Source organism: Lepidochelys kempii, chromosome 5 (assembly GCF_965140285.1).
Source record: "Lepidochelys kempii isolate rLepKem1 chromosome 5, rLepKem1.hap1, whole genome shotgun sequence".
Lineage (NCBI taxonomy): Eukaryota > Metazoa > Chordata > Testudines > Cheloniidae > Lepidochelys > Lepidochelys kempii.
Window position 1 is genome coordinate 1,991,234 of NC_136384.1, and position 22,819 is coordinate 2,014,052.

Genomic DNA, 22,819 nt, shown 5'->3' on the forward strand with positions numbered 1-22,819 from the left:
ACCCTCACTTCTAAAATGTGCACCACATTTCCAGTCTGAGTGTTTCTCACTTCAACTTCCACCCATTGGATCGTGTTAAAGCTTTGTCTGCTAGATTGAAGAGCCCATTATCAAATTTTTGTTTCCCATATAATTATGGACCGTGATCAAGTCAACTGTTATCAAGAGATGTAGCGCCAAACCTTAAAGTTTGTCCCTTAACACAGTCTTAACTCCAGTCTAGTTCCCTCTCACATATTGTGCCCATTGCCATAGTAGCCGAGTACCTAGGCATTTCACCTTCTATTGCTTGGACCTTAGCTGAATAAAATTAAATATTTAATTCTCTTTTCCAGGCCAAGTGAACACGAATGGAACTAAGGGGAAACCCCTGAGACTTAAAGGGAAAATAGATATTCCAGAATGCTGGGAATGTCCGAATTCTCAGGGGTTAATTGTTGCTGTTGACACCAGACTGTGAATTGTCTCCACTTTGCGGAATAACACTTTCTAGTGGATTCCTTTCTGCTGCTGTTGAAGATCGTTTGAACAGCCTCTGAACATGATGTTCCACATCCATCCAAAAACCAGGCCATGAAGTTGAATGAGGCTGCATTATGGTGCTGTACCTTGCCCTCGTTCTGGGTTAATAGGTCTGGGAAGAAGGGAAGGATTGAATGGTTATGAGAGGTAACACTGACATCTGGAGAATGCTGGGGTACCAAACTATTGGGGGCCATTTGGGAGCAATCAGGATAACTGATGCCCCGTTGTGTTTTATCTTTCTCAGCACATGACAGAAGAGTGGGATGGGTGGAAAAAACATACATAAGCTCCTGACCAAGTCCGGAGGAATGCACCTCCCTGGGAGCCCTGACCTTGTGCACCCATGGAGCGTAGGTCCTGCATTCTGAATTCTTCAGAGTTGCAAACAAGTTGCACATTGGACATGCCCATTGGTGGAATATGCTCTATTACTGAGCTGCGTAGTTCCCATTCATGGTCTTTGGACAAGATGATGCAGAGACTGTCTGCAAGCATAGCGTGTATCCTGGGAAGTGCACTGCTGATAGAGTGACACAGGGAGGGATGCACTAGATCCACAGATTGGCAACTTCCATGCACAGATCTCGCATCACCTTGTCTATTGATTCAGAATATTGTTGACATGTTGTCCAACTGTATTTGCCCATAACTTACTGCTACATATGTTAGGAAACTTTCACAAGATCTGCAGACAGCTCACAGTTCCAAAAGTTGGTATCTTGGACTCCCGAAGAGTCCATGCATCCTGTGCTGTATATTTGTCCAGGTGAGTGCCCCAGCCCAACAGGGAGGCATCCATAATTAGTTCCTTCTCTGGTGGAGGTGGAGTGAAAGGGACTTCCATATACACGATAGCTGCTTTCCCATCTGTTTAGTGAGTTTTGTATTCAGAGGAATGATCTTCTATGCTGTCTCCATTTGGGATGTATACTGTCTTGAGCCAGGCTCGGAAAGCATGAAGTTGAAGCCTTGTGAATGGTGTTACATAAGCGCTGGCAGCCATATGCCCTAAGAAAGCAAGACCCTCCCAAACTGATGTTTGTGTAGTAGCCCAAATCTCCATGACTAGCCCATGACTGGTGCTTTCATGGTGAGAAATCTGTCTCTTGGAAGGTATGCGCTTGCTGTGATGGAGTTCAGTATTGTGCTGATAGTTGTCCCACAGGCAGTAGAATTTAACACTAAATTGTCTTCATTTAAAGATATGCCCAGTGATCACAGCAGCAGCTTGAGGAGAGCCGCTGTTGCTGATTGGACTCCTTGGAGAGATCGCTCCATCAGTAGCCAGCACTGAGATATGGAAAAATCAAAACTCCCTTGCAGTGGAAGTGAGCTGCCACAACTGCCATCACCTTTTTGAAAACCCTTGCAGCTGTGGTCAGGCCAAAGGGAAGAACCTTGTACTGGTCACGGTTAGAATCCAAGGTGAACATGAGAAATTTCCCATGTGCAGGCTGGATATCTATGTGGAAGAAGACATCCTTCACGTTGAGAGCTGTGAATCAGTTTCCCTTGGTCAATGATAGGATTTACTGCTGCCAAAGTTACCATTCTAAAGTGCATTGCTCAGATGCAGACACTGAGTTGCCATAGATCTCAGAGAGGTCTCCACGCTCTCTTTTTCTTGGGGACCAGGAAATATTTTGAACAGAACCCTTTTCACTGGTATTGGAGAGAAACAGGCTCCATGGCTTCCAGTTGCAGATGGGAGTCTTATTTCCTGAGAGAGCATTCCTTCATGAGAGTGATCCCTGAAGAGGGATCAGGGATAAAGGAGGGTGAAAGGGAGAGAAAAATTCTATTGTGTATCCTACATGGATGATAAAAAGCACCCATTTCTTGAATGCGCTGCTTTGCCAGTTGTTGGAGAAATGGGTTAAGGGAAGGAAAATTTGGTAGTAGAGTTGGTTCGCAGCTCTTGGCAGACCCGTCAAAATGGTTTCCTTGTTGACTGCTGGGTTTGGGGGATAGTGGTAGCTGATGACAGAACAAGGAGTAATGGTCTCAAGTTGCAGTGGGGGAAGTTTAGGTTGGATATTAGGAAAAACATTTTCACTAGGAGGGTGGTAAAACACTGGAATGCGTTACCTAGGGAGGTGGTGGAATCTCCTTCCTTAGATATGTTTAAGGTCAAGCTTGACAAAGCCCTGGCTGGGATGATTTAGTTTGGGATTGGTCCTGCTTTGAGCAGGGGGTTGGACTAGATGACCTCCTGAGGTCCCTTCCAACCCTGATATTCTATGATTCTATGATAGAAGCAGGAAACACAGTCTGCCTGAATCTTTGTAGCCTCTGACGCTTCCTTGGGAGTTTGTAAGATCTGTGATGGACAAATAGTTGTGCAGTTGTACTTTGTCTAGAAGGTTGCAATTTATGAAACTTCTCCTTGGGTGCTAGTGTATAAATCCCAAGAGAATGGAGGGTTGCCCAAGAATCTTTTAATGAATGAAGGGACTCATCTGTCCTTTCCCTATAAAGATTGGTCTCTTCAAAGGCTAAGTCCTCAATAGTAGACTGGACTTTTCTTAGGAACTCGGATGACCGAAGCAATAATGCTCTCATCACAACCACTGCAGTGGACATTTATCAGGAGGTCATTTCAGCTGTGTTGAGAGTAGTCTGTAGTGATGATCTCATAATCAGCTTTCCTTCCTCAATGAGAGCTTCAAACTATCCCTGGAGCTCTTTGGGGAGTTTATCTGAAAAGTTTGTCAATTTATTGTAGTTCACTTGATGTACTTGGCCGTAAGTGCCTGACAATTTGCTACCCTGGGGTTTTGGCTGGTGAAGGAAAAGACCTTTCTACCAACTAAGTCCAAGGACTTAGCTTCCTTATTGGAAGAGCAGATTTCAACTGGTGCTTTCGGCTTTTCTCTGAGGCTGCTTGGACTACCCAGGATTTAGGCACTGGATGAGTGAATAAAAATTCCACCCCTTTGCCTGGGACTGAGTTTTTTTTTCTCTGCCCACTTAAGGGTGGGGCACACATGGTTGATGTGTGCCACACCACCTTTGCTGGTTTCAATACTGCTTCGTTAATAGGCAATGAGATTTTACTGGGTCCCATGCTGTGCCAGATATTACTTCCTCTAAAGGGATTTGGAGCATCTCCACAACCCTCTTCAGCAGGTCTTAATATTGCTTGATGTCATCAGAAGGCGAGGAGGAGGTAGGCATAACTGCCTCATGTAGGGACGAGAACGAGAACCCTGACTGACCCAGCAGTTCTGGAGGTGTCTCTGGATTCTTCTCTTCTGTCAGCTCGTGAGGAGGGTCTGCTTCCTCTATGTGAGGAGAGTGATGCTGCGAGTCCTATCTCAAACAAACCGATTCAGAGCAACATGTATACGGACCCAGTAGGACCAACAGGATTGGTCAAATGGTGGTTGAGGTGCATCCCAAGGCATAGGGTACTTAAGTTCATGTGGAAGATAATCCATTTTGTACGACTTTTATGGAGCCCATGAGATTCTTGATACCTTGTCTGGACTGTGGGAGGTAGCATTCTCTCACCCATGTTCATGCTATCAAATGAGAAGATAAGATCTTGTTCCATGGATGGTGCCGATAGACTCAGCTGCTTGGCCGCCTCTGTTAGTTTACAGTATCAGGGAATGGGTGTCCATAAGTACCAATGGTAGTGTTGATTTAGCAATACCCTGATTGGGAGACAGTCTGGGAAGAAAGACCTCCATGTAGCCACTTGGGAAAAAACCGATGTCTGTGGAGATAACGGCGCCTGAAAGGATGGGTGATTCAGCAACTTGCAGGACAAGGAGGATTTGCCGGGTGGTAAATTTGTCCCCTGAAGAGGGGGAACAAAGGCTGGTCTCTGTTTGCACCGTTAGAGTCAAATTGGTTGGAATTCTCAGTACCAGTTTCCTTCCTTCCCTCTCTAATGTCCAGAGAGTGGGCTACCGGATCCCTCACTGCAGCCCTTTTCTGCTGCCAAATTCCTGGCTTTATCCTAGTCCCACCTGTTCCTTCTCAGATGGCTCCTTCATCATTCAGGGGTTACTTAGGCTACAGCTGTGCAGAAATAGGTGGCCTATCTGGTTAATTGATGCCTTCTCAGCCCCATCAACCCCTTCTAGGGTAATATGGGGTGAACATCCCATCATACTGGGCATAGTAATCACCTTGAAGAGTACAGACAGGAAGGGGGGGGGGGGGAAAGAGTCCCAACTATACTAACTCTCAACTACTAATCTATAAACTATTCTATAACTATTTTCAGGTAATTAGGAAGGAAGCGAATTTGCTGAACACTGGAGCTTTCCAACACACACCATAGGTAGCAAAAGGAAATTGGAAATACGGTTGGTCCACACGGCCACTTTATACCCTTAGTAAACAGCACGTGGAGAACTGCACAGGCACAGACTGGAGGACACGATTAGCAGAAATCTTCTGGTCTCAGGCGCCCATAGAGCACCAGCACCCCACAGTGGAATACAAATAGGCACCAGCACTTGAGGAACAACTCTACACATGCGCAGCAGCAGGGTCCCCATGGACTCGCATTGTGCAGTAGAGTAATGTGGAGTAGATTTACACCCCAGTTTGCCACGAACTGAAAGTTCATGTAGACAAGCCCTCAACATGCTCGAGAGGGTGGGTGGGATGCAGTTACAACAGAAGAGTGGATAGAAATATCCTTTATAATGCATTCATTGGTTTTGCTGCGAAGTCAACCTCATCCAGACACCTTATTGATATCTGCATTGATCGTCAAAATAATTACAACAGAGGAGTTGCAGAGAGATCCAATCTGTTATCTCCTGGCACTAGATGGGGCACTCAGGTATTAATTCAAAGCAGCTAATTTAAGTGGGTAGGATTCAACGTGAGCTGCATGAACAGCTAAGAATAAGCCTGTGAAGGCAACCCCCTTTTCAAGCTAACATGTGCATGCCCTCCCCTGTGCTTGGAGCACTCACCAGTAACAAAAATTTCTCTAAGACAAGATTTAGTTACAATCATTGGGTTAGTGTTGTGAACTGAAGAGGTACTCATGGCGCAAAACATCTGGCAAAGATTTTTAAACAGGACACACTCAAAAAACTAGACTCATTTTCTTCTGCCTTATGTAAGCTAGTAAGCGAGAGTTAGATGAACAGAAAGCAATAACTGGCTTGTATGTAATATGCTTGTTATTTTTTACATGCCAACATAACATGCTTCAAAACCCCTAATTGTCAGAGGATGACTTACGTCAGAGCTATCCTTGAAAGGTTGCAGAGTAACAGCCGTGTTAGTCTGTATTCGCAAAAAGAAAAGGAGGACTTGTGGCACCTTAGAGACTAACCAATTTATTTGAGCATAAGCTTTCGTGAGCTACAGCTCACTTCATCGGATGCATACTGTGGAAAGTATAGAAGATCTTTTTATACACACAAAGCATGAAAAAATGGGTGTTTACCACTACAAAAGGTTTTCTCTCCCCCCACCCCATTGTAAGGAGAGAGATAGAATCATAGAATCATAGAATCATAGAATATCAGGGTTGGAAGGGACCCCAGAAGGTCATCTAGTCCAACCCCCTGCTCAAAGCAGGACCAATTCCCAGTTAAATCATCCCAGCCAGGGCTTTGTCAAGCCTGACCTTAAAAACCTCTAAGGAAGGAGATTCTACCACCTCCCTAGGTAACGCATTCCAGTGTTTCACCACCCTCTTAGTGAAAAAGTTTTTCCTAATATCCAATCTAAACCTCCCCCACTGCAACTTGAGACCATTACTCCTCGTTCTGTCATCTGCTACCATTGAGAACAGTCTAGAGCCATCCTCTTTGGAACCCCCTTTCAGCTAGTTGAAAGCAGCTATCAAATCCCCCCTCATTCTTCTCTTCTGCAGGCTAAACAATCCCAGCTCCCTCAGCCTCTCCTCATAACTCATGTGTTCCAGTCCCCTAATCATTTTTGTTGCCCTTCGCTGGACTCTCTCCAATTTATCCACATCCTTCTTGAAGTGTGGGGCCCAAAACTGGACACAGTACTCCAGATGAGGCCTCACCAATGTCGAATAGAGGGGAACGATCACGTCCCTCGATCTGCTCGCTATGCCCCTACTTATACATCCCAAAATGCCATTGGCCTTCTTGGCAACAAGGGCACACTGCTGACTCATATCCAGCTTCTCGTCCACTGTCACCCCTAGGTCCTTTTCCGCAGAACTGCTGCCTAGCCATTCGGTCCCTAGTCTGTAGCTGTGCATTGGGTTCTTCCGTCCTAAGTGCAGGACCCTGCACTTATCCTTATTGAACCTCATCAGATTCCTTTTGGCCCAATCCTCCAATTTGTCTAGGTCCTTCTGTATCCTATCCCTCCCCTCCAGCGTATCTACCACTCCTCCCAGTTTAGTATCATCCGCAAATTTGCTGAGAGTGCAATCCACACCATCCTCCAGATCATTTATGAAGATATTGAATAAAACCGGATCACTTTAGATAAGCTATTACCAGCAGGAGAGTGGGGTAGGGGGAGAGAAAACCTTTTGTAGTGGTAAACACCCATTTTTTCATACTTTGTGTATAAAAAGATCTTCTATACTTTCCACAGTATGCATCCGATGAAGTGAGCTGTAGCTCACGAAAGCTTATGCTCAAATAAATTGGTTAGTCTCTAAGGTGCCACAAGTCCTCCTTTTCTTTTTGCTATCCTTGAAAGAACATCAGTTGTTCTGTAAGAATAATCAATTATGAACCCATTTATGCAATCAACTCTCGACATTACAAATCAGACCTAATTACATTTTGCCACAGCGCTCACACTATATTACTATTTTTGGCAGAATGAACTAACATCTTATCCAAGGATTAACTTTTCCCCCCAATCATAAAGAGTATCATTCTACTATTTATAATTATATGCTTCCCAGTGGTACTTCTAACAGAATTAGAATGTGTCTTGTGTGCACGCAGGGTGGCTGTCAAAAGATTTCTCTCCACTCAGAACACAAAGACTACAATTCAACCCCCAAGCACCACAGGACATTACTGGAAATCAGCTTTTCTTGAAGGTTGAGACACACAGGCTTTTCTAAAGATCTTTTTTTAAACAACATTGGTTGCAGTCACCCTTCCAGCCTTCCCTGCCATGTACACATGCAACAAACGCAGATTAGCCACAAATAAAGACATGCAATATGTTGAATAGTGAAATCAGAAATGCGGCACCAATTAAGATCTGGCTGAAAATTCATCCCAAATTATGTTATAATAGATTGTGTATATTTCAGTCTCCGTATCCTCCCCTGCTAAGTGCAAAGTATGACAGAATGAGATATTTCTGTATTGAATTGTGAACTCCGTTTTCTATTGTAACATCCATTTTCTGCTTGTGCTGAACATGAGTAGCCCTTGCCCAAGGCAAATCTATTCTGATATATCCTGAATGGCTATTCTGACCAGGAAAGGTGGTTGACATCTTGTTCAGGGACTATTGAGCAGAAGCAATCATAGAGCAATCTAGGGCCAACAATTTTGATTCTCTCAACTTCTGGCCCAACCCCAGGGAACAATGGATTTTCTACACAGAGGCTGGAAGGAAGAGACAAGCTTTTCAGCTGAGCACATGGCAAAAAGAGAGAGAGAGAGAGAGAGAGATTGCATGAAAAGGGTGGCCATTCATTGCCACCTACACGAAGTGATGGCTGGAGACAGAGAAGGCAGGAGGGAATCTGCTTAGTCTGAAATGCTGACAAGACCTAAGACTCACAGACGGGATGAGATCAGGCTATGGGGGATCGGTGCATCTCACGAATTTTGTTATTTTTCAAAGATCTTTAACTTTAGTGCTTTTTAAGAGTAAATTGACTGTGATTAGTAAATCCCCTTGCTAAACCTGTGTTTCTTGTTTCCCTGAAGGGGTTAAACTAGAAACCAGAGTGCCCACAACCTAGAGGGAACTTTCATGGATCATAGCTATGCAACTAGAGGCTTGGGTGGTCTGAGGGACTTGTTCCAGGGTCTGGGGTGGCTTCAACGGAGAGTCCCATGTCCCAAGGAAGGGCTCAGACAAGGAGACTGAACCTGGGAGTGCCCTTACAGATCCAAAGCTGGAACCCTGACCAAACTCTGGCCAGCCCCAGTAGGCTTGGAAGCACATGGGACACAGTTGCTGGGTCCACTCCCAACAGAGACTGGGCCAGGTTGTGACACAGAGCAGCTCTTATTTTGTAGGTATGTCCTTCAAACAGGCCACTTGGGGTTACTGCTGGTATTTAACTCAAAGGGACTAGTTTATTCTGACAGTATGTTGGGAGAGTAGCAAAAGTCAGCACAGTTCTCAACCCTCAGACTATTTCCAAGTGCTGATCAAAGGGCTTGAGGTGGTGAACATACAAGAAGGGGAATGGTTTAATTGTGTATCTGAAGAATTAGTGCGTGACAGTGATTCCATATGTCACAAAAATGCCCAAAATAGGGAGATTCACTGGAGAAAATCCATGCTCTACACAAGAGAGCCTGAAAATACACCATTTATAGGCACTTACCCTATACATGGAGAGGTCGATACGGAGTGAATTGTGCAGCTGGTCCAGCAGTTTAACAAACCTTTCTTTCTGTTGGTCGGGAAAAAATATAGTAAATAACCTCATTCTCCATCACAGGAAATTAGACCTAATCAACACTCCCAATAACGAGAGTGCTGCCCAAGAACTAGCGCTGGATCACAGAAGAGTGGGAGGAAGTTTAATGGATTTATTCTATTGTGCAAACTTGGAGGAAAGATAATATTTGCTTCAGGTCTCTGAATTTACTCCTAAACTTGATGTAATAGTAATTTCAGTATAACATTAGAAGGGTCAGGAAAATTCCCCTTCATCACTTAAAGGAGACATATGTACCATTCAAGTATAGAGAGAATACAAGACCACAAATAAACTTATTGAAACTGATGTATGAATTCCAGCTATTGATCTGCATGGTTGCAGGTACATAATGATCACATTTAAAAGAAAGACTTATTCCCAAACAGGTTCCAACCAGTGATACGAGCCCTAGCTCTTGTAAGTTAGATTTTCAATTTTGTTTTTTTCTTGCTGAACAAAAAACTGCCAACATTTCATTTCATTTGAAACCTTTTCAAAACAAAATGTCAATTCAAAACAAATGTTTGTTTTCGGGGGGGAGGGGGAGGGAGGGGGATGTGGGGTATGTGTGTGGGGGGGTGACCAAAATGATCAGGTTGACCTGAAATTGTGAATCGTTTCACTGCTTGAAACGTGCATTTAAAATTTTTTGTCCAGCTCCAGTCTCTGCCTTACTTGGGGCCCAAACTCTGGCGGGTGCTGGTTCGGCACAGAAGCAATCTCCCCTTCAGTCAGATGTGCTCTCCCCCGTAACAGAGCGTGGCTTGTCCCAAACCCCATTCTGACAATCTTAAAAAACCCAAGCTCTACTGCATATTACAGGGAAAACAATTTAACAGGAGGGCAGTGGGGACTGGACAGTACAATCCATGTCTTAATAAATCAGTATTGAGTTCCCCCCACAACAGAGTAGAACCTGAGATACACAAACATCAAGTGCAGCAGCTGTTTGGAGACAGACTTTTAAAGAAGTTGCTAATTTAAGTTCTGAAACCATCACATCCCACGGTATACATTATCTACAGTACCTCACGCAGCGTTCAATACAGTTTGCTCATTTCCACACCATTTGTATTCTGGTGTTACTGGAGCACAGAATGCAAGCATCACAATGCATTATACTGATTAGTATCTAGTACCGATGACCAAGACCACATCAGTTGTGTTAATTCCTCATACAGAAGAGTCCCACTGCACCATCCAAGGATATAATGCTCCTAGTGATTCACTTTAACGTCCACGAAAGCCATAAGCAAACCAAGCAAGTAAAACTGTAACAGTAGCATAGCAGGACAGTTAACACTGAAACATACCCCAAAGTTTGAGGCGGCAAAGCGGTCAGAAGCAGACACGTTTGTAGATGCAGTCGTGTGTGCATAGTAGGCATTGATGTTGGCCAGTAAGGTGCTCATCACAGCTGGCACTCCTGGACACATGTACTTGGAGGACAGACATGCAAAGTGCCTGGAACAGCATAAGCAAGGTCAGTTATGGAGAAGACACAAAGATGCTCTAAAGTTTACAAGGTTATTTCTGGCCCTTGGGGAAAAGCAGAGCTATAGAGTTGATTCTTTCAGCTATTTCCACCCCATTAATATTGGCAACGCACGGCTCAAAGTACCATATCAATGAGAGCTGTAGCTATAATCCAGAATTTCAACTTCTTGACAAGTCTCCATTGTCCCAACACTTGACTTTTCTGCAAAGATACCAGCTAGTAGTAGCAAAATAAATGCTTTTAGCATGGCCCTGGAAACATTACATAATAGCCTCTCAATTTGGCAATTTATTGATAAGTCCAATCCTGAGATTCTTCTGTTGCTCCAGGATACGGTGATTCTGAGACAATGCCTGATGCAAGGAGACCTGCAAAGCATACTGCTCCTTCCAATAGTCAGTAACTTCCTAAGTGACGTGCCAGCAGGAATTGCAACACACTCCCTGCCTTGAGTGCAGCAGGATCTACATACCACTATCTTTGTGCTTTACAGACATTTCTTTGATTCTTTAGGGCTAATCCTGTCATCCTGCAGGAAGTATGTTGTCTCATTTGCATTTTCTCATATAATTGCTCTTATTAAAGTGTAAGGAAATCTCTTACAGGAAATCTTAAAATTATTCCACCAGCATTTGGTCTTGAGGAGTGATTAAAGTAAACAACCAAAGAAAAGCTGGTATAAATAAGGAAAAACAGCCCTTTAAAAAAGGGCTAATATTATAAGACGTAACACAAGAGAAGAGTGTCCATGTGTCAGAAACTTGTTAGAACTTCTGCTACAAATTCCAGAGAGATTCTTTTAAACATGAAACAGGTCATAATCCCTGTGTCATCCTTAGGCAACACGCAGTCATTAGCTTCCATGTTACTCACCTTCCAAGTAAATTGACAGGGCTTTACATGAAAATATTTAAGAATCAATGTTTCAGATAAACACATGGCATTGCATTAGTTGTATATGGTAGGTACCATACTGGCCTACAGGTAGTTCAGGCGCTCAACTAGTACTGTATAAAAATCCAGACAGACAGACCTGCATGTCTCTACCTGTGTCTTTCACAGATACGTTTATGGAAGAAAGAATGATCTCCAACTACTTTAATTCTTCTGAAAAACTGAAAAGCCCGATTCCCAGCAGAAAGCTGCTATCAGGGTTTGAGAAGGGATGTACTTTTTAGCAGTTCTTAAAGATGTAGCATAACTGATGAAACGTAGGTTCTAATCGTAACCCATAAACACTATATGTGAGCAAAGAACACCTGGGGGCTGGCTAGCACAGCTCTATTTCAGTAATTCCTTTCCATTTTGATTATCATCGTTCAACTGGCAGAAAGTGAAGATATGTGCATGGAGAACGACCTGTGGAATGCATTCAGTGCAAGGGCTTCAGGATGCCCCAGAACTGAAACTTCAACTTCAAAGGTGAGTTTCTTCAAGCTAATCTGCCTCATTCAATATTTAACTGAAGACAAAAAGCAAATGCAATACAAATGGTGGTCTGCAGGAAGATGCAGAGTGCATTAGGAACTCAAGTCAGAGCTCAGTGTTTAGGAAAGGCCCCCAGGAAACCAAGAATTGGAACAGTCTAGTTTCAAACAGAGCAAACCAGGTCATCGCCTTCGGCAAATCCTCCTACTTAAAAACTGATTGTTCTGGTTCTTGACCCAGGATTCTTTGATCACCATGAAAGAGCACTGGTGTTAAATTTGGGTCACAAATACCCTTCTTCCTCATCCCCACTAGACGTTTTTATTTGGGCGTAGGGAGGACACATTTTAAATAACTCCAGCGGTCAATTAATGGAGGACCCAGAATCTCACACCATCAATGGTTTACCTCTGGGAATCAAGCTCATGCTTATTTACATCAACACCACCGGATACGGCTGCTCAGACTTGAAATTCAAGGGGCAGGACTATCAGCCAGCTGTGGGTTCCGAGTCCCTCAATCCTGATCCTTCTTCATCCACTGATTTCTATCTTTTGAGGAAGCTAAGCGAAGAGCATGATAGCCCTTTCCTACTCACAATAAACCTAAAGGACAGTAGCCAGCAGAGCCAGATGGGAAATCACAGGCCATGCCAGCCATCCTAAAAATATTGAGTACCCAACATATTTAGAACTCTTCCCTTTGAGATTAAATAAATTAACTACAGCAAGGGTTCAGTATGAGGAACACATGGAAAGTAACTTACGTCATAGCCTGGTATATTGTTTCTATACCGTAACGCATTGCAAATTCATCCACGATCTCTTGGGCTGTCTCATCAAAATACACCTTCCAGGCATCATCTCCTTTGGCATCAGGGATCTTCACCACCCCGTTCCCTTGAATGTCTGTGAGATAGTGGAAGAGGTTCTGAAATGGAAACAAACTAAATTAAACCTGATGTGTTGGAAGCCTCTAAGGCTGAGCGCAACATGACCGTCTTGGAACCACCCTGGAGACAGAACATCTGAAACACCTATTTGCTTTTTTATTAATTTATTTCAGTTTTCTTCCTCAGCATCCATGACAGGATTCCTCAGATTCATCCCTACAATTTCACCTACCAATATAAATAACTCACTCATACTCTGAGGAAATAAAACTTTAGCTATTCCATCAGTGCTCAAATTTATGTTAACAAAGGACAGCATGGACAACCTGCCCCCAGGACCAAACCCAATGTGCATGAAGTGGAGCAGACCTTTAACACAAGCGTGAGGCCTGCAACTACAGGTCACCGTCCCCATGGGCCACACCTCAGTATTGAGGGTAAGGGAAACTGCAAGCTGTGGTTTCAAATAATGGTTAAAGGTATGTGCAACTTTGGATATGTCCTTAATGTGACTTTGTATAAATCTAAAGAAATAAAAATAAAATGGATGGAACTTCACAAGCATATTTGATTCACAAACTACATGTCTGCCACGCACCCGAATCATACAGATGCAGTCTGCCCATAGTAAAACCACCTAACAGAACAGTGCAAAAATTGGCTTAATGCTTTTTCAGCTTCTCTGTCACATCATGGACCATTCACAATGATCCCCATGGTCTGAGGTGCTCAGAATGGAAAGCTAGCCAGCCATTTCACCATGATTCTACAGCTTCCTTAATCATTCTGGCACAACAAACTTCACTATGCAGCCACAAGCCTTTGCCCTCCAACGTTTCAAGCTAACAGTCACACAAAGAACAAGCTGTGACATTGCCTAAAACAAGGTGCAGAACAAAGCCTTCGAAGGTTTAACACTCCACTTTACATTTGTAATTTAATTAGATTGCAAGGCCCTTGGGGGAAAAAGCACCTCCCTCAGTGGGCCAAATTGTGCAACTTTTACTCCAAGGGAATTCCCACTGGTTGCAATGAAAGTTCTCTTGAAGTAAGGACTTTGTAAAAGATGCAATAAAGTATTTTCTTCCGCCAGCGAAATCTCAGACTGATTGGTCTCCTGAAACTTAAAAGGCTCTGTAGGGGAAATAAAAATGACTTAAAACGGACAAACTGTTTAAACTAACGTAACGGTCCTTTCCCAGGCATTCATTATTTGCCAAACATTCTGATCATTATGATCTTTGGAAAAAGGGATATTTCTAACGATATCCCGACTGACTTGGGCTCAGAAAAGAATCAGCTACGTACCCTTATTCATTCCAACCTTCAGCCTCATCTAGTTACACTGGAAAGGCTTTCACCCACTGCTGCTGTACAGTAATCAACACACGTGCAGTTCAGCATATTTCTCAGTGTTTCTCCAACTCATGTCGTATACAGATACATAAGCCTTCAGGACATTCACCTCCTCCGTGTGTAAATCAAGTGATGAAAAATCTCATGTTCTAATTAGGAGCCACAGGACTTTTTGCTTTAACCTATGATTTCTCCCGATCTAATAATTTTAGCTGCAAAGCATCTCAGTTTTGTCTGTGATATACAGACACATTGGATAAAAGAAGGAAAGAAATGATCTTTTAAAAGGAGGAAGGGAATGACCCTGCATATTCAGAAGGGGGAAAAAAAACCAGACAATTAGAGAAGCAGAGTTGCCACTGAACTAAAAAGCGATGATTTGACCGTAACACCTGCTTGCCAGCCCGTTACATTTAGTTGACACCTCTTATCCTTATTCTTCCACCTCCCAGAGGTATCTGGCCCACTTTTGCCCACCTCAAGAGACACCAAGGATTGAACAGCCATGGACACTGGATTATCCTCTATTCCCTAACGGTCCCTAGTAGTAAAGTGGTGCAGCAGTGTGGGGGAAGATTATACTGCCATTGCCTGCACTCCGCCTGCTCAGTGGATAAATAGAGGGGCTTCACCCCCAACACTGATACCCTAAAATATTTCAGAAGACAATTAACAATTTATTCACAACCCAGCCAAGATGAGATATCCCACCTTGTACATGGGCAAAGCTTTTGTAGCTTTCTTAAAACAGGCAGTGCTATCCACATCTTAATGCGCTTAAAAGCGCTTATAGTTACAGCGGGACAGACTATGGTCTTTCTATAAGCAGGCTGAGAGAGTTCATGGGGAAGAAGACACGGACGTATACCACATTACCAAGCCAAGGGGTTAGGACAGAGAATGCATAACTACTACCACTATCCACCACTGGCTTACTCACTTCATGAAGGCATGTGTACTGAATGTGATACGGAGCCACCTTCTCTTCTCCTTTTATTTCCACATTGATTTGCAAGCGTATAGCACCAGATACAGCAGATTTATCGGTTCTTTTCTCTAGAAAGAAAAATAAGTACTAAGTTAAAAATATTTTTCTTTGCACAGGAACTAGCTCTTATGGCCACAGCAACACAACGCGGTAAAAGGAAAACACATGTGGAAGTCCAGGCTGACTTTGAAATGAAATACGACCCTTCAATATCGTCTTTTTCAAAGTGTTCGTGTAAATTTGCATTTACCAAATGAACACAAGTGCCATGACATATTTACGCCGTTTCACACACAACTGGGATAACTACATGCGTATTTCAGACATGTGCAATTCAACGCATAAAAAAAATAATTAAAACGCAGTTCTTTAGCCCCACTGGCACAGGACAGCCACTCTACTAACACGCAGGTTATTGAATCAGAAAAGCCAAAGATCATGCTGAAACCCTTTATTTCAGAGAGTATGTGAATCTGAGAATGAATTTAGTGACCATGAAATTAAGGAACTAAGGGTTAAACTTTCAAAAGCAACTACGTGATTTAGGAGACTACAACCCATTTTCAAAGTTGATTTAGACGTGTAGGCGTCAAAGGGCATGTCTACTACATGAACACTCTGTGGCAAGCTGGTGTGTAAATCTACAGCGTCCCAAAGTGCCACACACTAACTGCCCGTGTGAACCCTGCAGCTGTACACTAAAGGTTCCCTAGTGCAAATTCAGATACTGCTGTTAGACAGGTTTTCAGTCTCGTTGACTTAGGTTCCTAAGTCACTTCCGAAAAGGGGACTTGAGCACTTCAGAACATTTTACCCTCACTTCAGTTGGATTAAGAGCATAGCTCTGCCCATGTACCTCGATCACATGCTGAAGTGCTTGTTATACCAGTCCAGGCCCTTAAACAGGTTTGCAGCACCCTGTGGAATTCTGCACCTTGGCTTTCCAGCACCGAGGGACAATTAAGACAGATTCTGTGGTAGTTTTGTGTTGGAGACTACCATAATCCCAGCCAATTTATTTCTACTTGTTTCACACATGAGAATTGGAATCCAGTCTCTACAGGTAACAGGATATTCTAAGCCACTGCACCACCAACCCCACAGGTTTATTTTTCCCTGGCGTTAGGCTACCAAAGGTTAGTCCACACAGCACTTGTTCAGTTTTGAAACCTGGGATCCACCTTTCCTGAGACACCCTTGCTGGAATGGGTAACAACTTGTGCTCTTTTTTCATCTCTTACACAGTTAGAGACCATTGTCACCCCAGGGATTCCCCTATTCAAACACTCTTGATTCTTTTCATCTTTGTAAATCTTGAGGCCTGCACCTGGTCAAGGTGCACAGTGTTGGCTCCAGGGATGCTCACAGTTCTCAATGTTGATCGGGTTATCCCGAAGCCTTCCCTATACAAACATCATTCAATAACCATGACAGTCAACTAGTTCTTAGCTTCCAGCAGAGACCCCACACAACCCCCTTCCGGGACATACTGAGAAGACGGTCAGACACAGGGGTAATATACCTATGTGGCTATGCCGGGCATGTCTTTGTCACCATTACAAGAGAGTAGAGCAGAGTGGGTTCCCATAGGCAGAAGGTGCAAATACCACTCACTGAAGTTTGTCTTTGTTTTGGTCCTTGCTTGTAGAATGCTGTTAACATTACCCCTATGGTAGTGGTGGCCAAGGTATGACTCGAAGGACAAATGCATCCAGCCCAAGAGCTCTACAATGGCTCTTAACTTGAATATAGACGTTATAGTCTGTGGAGACTACAAGTCTCAGCATGCAAAAATATATTTTGATTTGAGATGTTCTGATCTAACCTAAGAATGGCCCTACTGGGTCAGACCAAAGGTCCATCTAGCCCAATATCCTGTCTTCTGACAGTGGCTAATGGCAGGTGCCTTAGAGGGCATGAACAGAACAGGTAATCGTCAAGTGATCCATCCCCTGTTGCCCATTCCCAGCTTCTGGCAAACAGGGGCTAGGGACACCATCTGAGTCTCGACAGACTACACTCAGGACAAATGCAAAGTACTCCACTTTGGAAGGAACTATCAGTTGCACACATACAAAATGGGAACTGACTGCCTAGGAAGGAGCACTGCGGAAATGGACCTGGGGTCCTAGCATATCACAAGCCAAATATGAGTCAACACTGTAACACTGTGCCACTGTAAGCTCTCTAGTGTAGACATGGCTTAGTCCTGCCATGAGTGCAGGGGACTGGACTAGAAGACTTCTCAAGATTCCTTCCAATCCTACGATTCTATGATTCTACATTGTCATACTAAAGATAAGCACCACGGCAAACTCCTCCATTTGATGCATGCAAGGTATGGCCATCAGGCTACTTGCATACCATCCACATTTGAGCAAAGACTGGATACTCCTGGTTAACACCAGGCCCAACTCTCTGGACAACACACTTAACGATGAAAATGTCTTCAAAGGAATCAATCAAGAAAACACATTTAAAGATCTCATTCTTGTCACCCAAAAATATTTTTTCCCTTAAATTACTTTGCAGTACAACGTCCTTTACTACTACATGAGTCAACAACACGATGCTGTTGAAAAAAAAAAGATGCAATTTTGGGTTGCATCAACAGAGGCATAGCATGCAAGTCACAGGAGGGGATAGTACTGGTCCACTCCATGCTGGTTTGGCCTCAGCTGGAGTACTGTGTCCAATTTTGGTCACCAATGTAGAGAGAGAAAAGATGTAGAGAAACTGGAAAGGATCCAGAGGTGAGTGACAAGGATGATCAGAGGGATGGAATTCAAGCCATAGGAGCAAAGGCTGAAGGAACTGGGTATGTTTAGTTTGGAAAAGAGGACGTTAAGGGGAGACACGAGATCTGTCTTCAAATACATGAAAGGCCGCTATAACAGAAGATGGAGAAAAGTTGTTCTCTCTTGCCACAGGGAGCAGGATAAGAGGCAATGGGTTCAAACTATAGTATAGTATGTTTATATTAAATCTCAGGAAAAAATTCCTAACTGTAAGAACAGTAGAACAATGGAATAAACTTTCTCAGGAAGTTGTGGAATCTCCTTCACTGGAGATTTTTATAAAGAGTCTGGATAGCCATCTGTCTTGGATGGTTTAGACACAACAAATCCTGCATATTGGCACTGGCAGTCCCTTCTAACCCCACAATTCTACAGTAACGACAGGAGTAATGAACTCGTGGAACAAGAAGGAGTTGCCTCTTCAAGCGTTGGAACACAGTGAAATGAATCGTAAGCCACTCCTCTGTCACACATCTCTGATGCTATACAGAGCTGTGGCAGGGAAGGACTAAAAGCTACTAACAACAATTTATCAGAGCATTAGAAATATTTGCTGGCAATCAAGCCTGTCCCAAATTCAAACATATGTCTCGAGCTCTGCAACAGAACTGATGTGTCTAACAGAGCATTTTCCTCTACACAGAGTTGAATGTTCCTCAATTGTTGCTGCATAAGACAGACAGTTAATGATGCTAAAAATAGAGGTGTTAAATGCTTCCACCAGGTAAGCACATACTGCTTTAGGATGTGAGGACATTATACCCCCCGATTACCATCTTCTTCACTTGCATTAACGTGGCCAGGATGCAACAGAAGGTAACATGCCTCAGGTCCAATTTTCCAGACTTCAAACCCACTTCTCCACAACCCTACTGACCCACACGGGCTGCCCATTAACCCCGGCAACAATTTAAAAAATGAACGCTCCTTTGTAGTGCAGTAAATAAAGAAATCTGTTATAACTTCAGAAATCCATAAAATATATCTGCCTGCATCCCTAATCTAGGCTAATCAAAAAATCAAAAACCAAATTCCCATTATAGATGACCAAAGCGCTAAGGGTTAGAATTATTGAGACTATCCAGTGCTGAGTTTCTTTGCACATTGACAACCAGCGGGACTTTCTGAGAGTGGAATGGACTACACTGTCTTTAAACTACTCTTCTGTTAGAATTCACTAAAGGAGCCTTTCATACAGACTTAACAGAATGAACTATTTCATTCCACCTACAGATCTTTTTGGAACGAACTCCCACCTCCTAATCCTGCTCAATTAATTGACCACTAAAATGAGGCACAGTGGGAATCCACAATGTCTGGGGTATGGCCATCTTATTTTTGCCAGCCTGGTCCTTTGTGCCTTTTCCGACACTCTGCAAGGGAACAGCATCTTTAATAAGTTACTAACTCCTCTGAGCTTTACTTAACTTTTCTTGCTATGAGGAGAAACATCCCCCACTAAGATGTCCTCTGTGTCCTCATATGAGCCTTCAAGCTTCCCCACTTTCCTGCTTCTAATTTTTTTTTTAAATATAATTCAGTCTAAGTGAAATGTGCTCATCTAACAGCCCTTGAGATTGAAAGCCCGTTTATTCACAGTACAGGTACAGCATAGGCCCTGGCATCTCATACCCACAGGGAGCACCTCATAGGATGAGAGAGGAGTTCAGACTCTGGTTTCACTAAGTAAGCATCCAACAAACAAATTAATTCCAACTGAGGGTCACATGTGTCTGCTAAGAAGTGGACTGAAATTCAATAATTTATTTCTTATAGGCCAGTGAACAGTTCTCCAATGCTTAAAACTTTCAGTTATCTATAATTTGAGGGTGGATTTGAACTGGTGACCTACAGGTGAAAGATGCCATATCCCATTCCTCAGTCAATCTGCCATCCCCAAAGCCCTCTTACTTCTGTTAAACAATAGAAAGAACTCTCTCCTCCATTCTCAGCCTAGGCAGAACAGAAGAGAGTCTAGAAACAAAAACTGAACCTACATCTCCCACACAGCTGTACAGAATAATAATCACTGGGTCCACTGGGGAGGCCAGAGGAAAATTTCAGCCCAGTACAGATGTCAGAGTTTGTCCCTACTCGATCCGCAAACTCAGTTCTTTAAAAGCAGCTTCTCCTTCAGCCACTCTGGAGACACTGCTCCCCCTCCCAGAAACACACATCTGGGGCCCTGTGAGAGGCAGCAGAAGCATTAGGATGAAGGCAGTTAGTAATCTTCAAAATTCTTTCCCATCGCCATGTGCACATACTGTCACTGCTCAGATACAACTCACCCGCTTACTGTCGGGGGGGCACCATCACCACCTCCTCCCTTTTTCCCCCATTTTGTGAATGGCCCCTACATCTCCAAAAAAAAAAAAAAAGTGTGTGTGGCCAAAACTATTTGGCACATTTGTGTCAAATTCACAAATGGTTTCAGGCCAACCAAAACTTAATTTTTTAGCAAATCTACTATTCATGGAAAAAATTTCACCCAGCTCTAGTGATTTATAATGCTTGCAAAGAGAAAATACTCTGCCTTTATGATTCTCCAAAGAGCATGTATTAGCGAATGTTTTTCACTGGGAAGACCACCACCTGATAGCCTGCCCCGTAACATACCCCCAAAACTCTTCAAAGTCACATGTTCTTTGGAAATTACACTAATGCACACACAGGATTATGAGAGTTCCTAACCCAAACATGCCTAATTTAGTAAGGAAAGTTCCATACATTTGTAAACTCTACCAAGGATTGTAATCTAAATTAGAGGACTGAAAAGCTACTCACCAAGATTGTACCATACATCCATCTCTCCACTCAATGTGCGGACTTCGATGATGGTCTGCCCCAAAAAATCGTCCGACTCACGTTTCAGCCTCTGCTTGACACGAGACTTAATGTCGTCATCCTCATCCCAGACACGCACTTTGATCCGATCCGAGGAGTTATGGCACTCACTGTGAACAAGACAAGTAAGTACAGATGGGTGACCAGCCACAGAATCCAAGGGTGTAGAATGCATGGTTTTACAGCATGACTGACCATTCTCTGCTATTCGTTTAGTGGTATTTATTTCATAGATGTTCATTCACATTGGCAGCTGATGGCGAAGGATGCGAGATGCAAATAAAATTTAAGTACTCAGCAGGAATTGTGCTACAGAGTTTTTGAAGGCCTTCTGCTACAATATAGCCACAAAACTCTGAGGACCCTGACCACTACCAGGGACTGCTAGTGGATACTGCATGCCGCCTAGTGATTTGATTATAGTGTATTAGTCAAAGGTTCAAACTTCTGTTAAACAACAAAGAACTCTCTCCTCCATTCTCCTCTCCTCACCAAAGAAGACTCAAATGGAGGCCATTAACTTAATTTTGTTTGAGACTTTATTAGTGTCACTAGCAAAGCAACAGTGTATTAATGCACAAAACAACACAGTCAGGGAGATGATATAATACTGCTTCTGTGTGGGAGGAAGGGATGGGAAACAGCAACTCTAACGAAGTTGGTATTTAAGAGCTACAACGTGCCCCAGGCAGGGAACTAAAGAAATCTCCTTCAAAAAGGCAGCTTTGTTCTCAGTTGAAGCTTCACATCTGATCTGATGCTGAGAAAAAAAAACTCAGGTATCCTAAAACCTAAACAGGCAGGTGACCTGCACAACACACAGAGGAAATGAGAGAACTCAAAAGCTATAGGGACACAGCAAATAGCGAGATCTTGTCACAAAAGCCCTGCTCATTTATTGGGCATGTGATGTGATAAAGCAATTTGAATGCTCATATAAAAGCATGACAAGGGTGATTACTCATAACCGTTACAAATGTCTGGCCGCACCAGAAAAAAAAGGGGGTTCCTGAAAATATGGCAATTCCTGCTGAAGGTCTATGTTCTAGCCTTTTCAAACCTACTGCATCAGTTGCTAAGCAACAGGGGGAGAATGAACAAGGAGAGAGAATGAAGAAATGGGTCAAAAGAGATTTCCTAAGCCAAGTCAGTGAAATGTGGCAGCAACCATGGTGTTTACATGTTCCCTACCAAGAACTCATTTGGTCTCCCATTGCCATCTATTGTGTTTTAGGATTCATTAACAGACAGCTAATGCAGAAGAGCTCACTGTGAATTAAATGGAGAAATGCAGAGGCAATTTGAGGTTGTCCTGATCGTTTGCTGCTGTTTGAAAACCAATCCATTCTGCATTCCTCAAGCGATTCAAAGTACCACTTAGAATACAGAAAACCAATGTTTCAATCAATATTTCCCTGGTTTTAATTCTTTCCCTCCCATGTGTAAACATGTACAGGTGTTTAAGATGATTTATTGCATGGTGTGCTGAAGAGGAGATGCTAAGACTGTTGGTTCTTCCTCTAGCTCTCAAACCTATTTGGGCATGTTGCCATCTCTGTAGGCCCAGCAGAATAAGAGGCTACACACTAAAAATTCTTCATAACCCAAACAAATATTATAAAAAACTCTCAATTTCCTAGGGGCAGATTTGGAAAGGTATTTAATTGCCCGAAGATGCAGACAGACATGCACAATGGGATTTTCACAAGCTCCTAAGCAAGTTAGGTCCTTAACTCCCACTGACAGCATTTTTCGGTGCCTAAGTACTTCTGTTAACCTGGCCCTAGGTCTTGACCCTCTACTACAGTCTGTCAAAAGTACTGCTTCTTTAGGAAGATACTCAAGCTGATTTGACCTAGTTTGATCTGCACTGTGCGCCTTTTAAACTTGAACATGC

At 43.2% G+C, this 22,819-nt stretch overlaps 1 protein-coding gene across 9 annotated transcripts in view; it reads right to left on the bottom strand.

The window, feature by feature from the left end:
- The window catches only part of UNC13B (unc-13 homolog B), a 390,473-nt gene that overhangs the window by 95,500 nt on the left and 272,154 nt on the right, over positions 1 to 22,819 (bottom strand). For all 9 annotated transcript variants that reach the window (XM_073343305.2, XM_073343304.2, XM_073343298.2 and 6 more), the window contains 5 exons: positions 20,863 to 21,032; positions 15,233 to 15,348; positions 12,811 to 12,974; positions 10,432 to 10,582; positions 9,020 to 9,088 (listed from right to left, as the gene is read on the bottom strand). In XM_073343305.2, the coding sequence (XP_073199406.1) occupies positions 9,020 to 9,088; positions 10,432 to 10,582; positions 12,811 to 12,974; positions 15,233 to 15,348; positions 20,863 to 21,032 (670 nt within the window). The remainder of the gene's footprint in view (positions 1 to 9,019; positions 9,089 to 10,431; positions 10,583 to 12,810; positions 12,975 to 15,232; positions 15,349 to 20,862; positions 21,033 to 22,819) is intronic.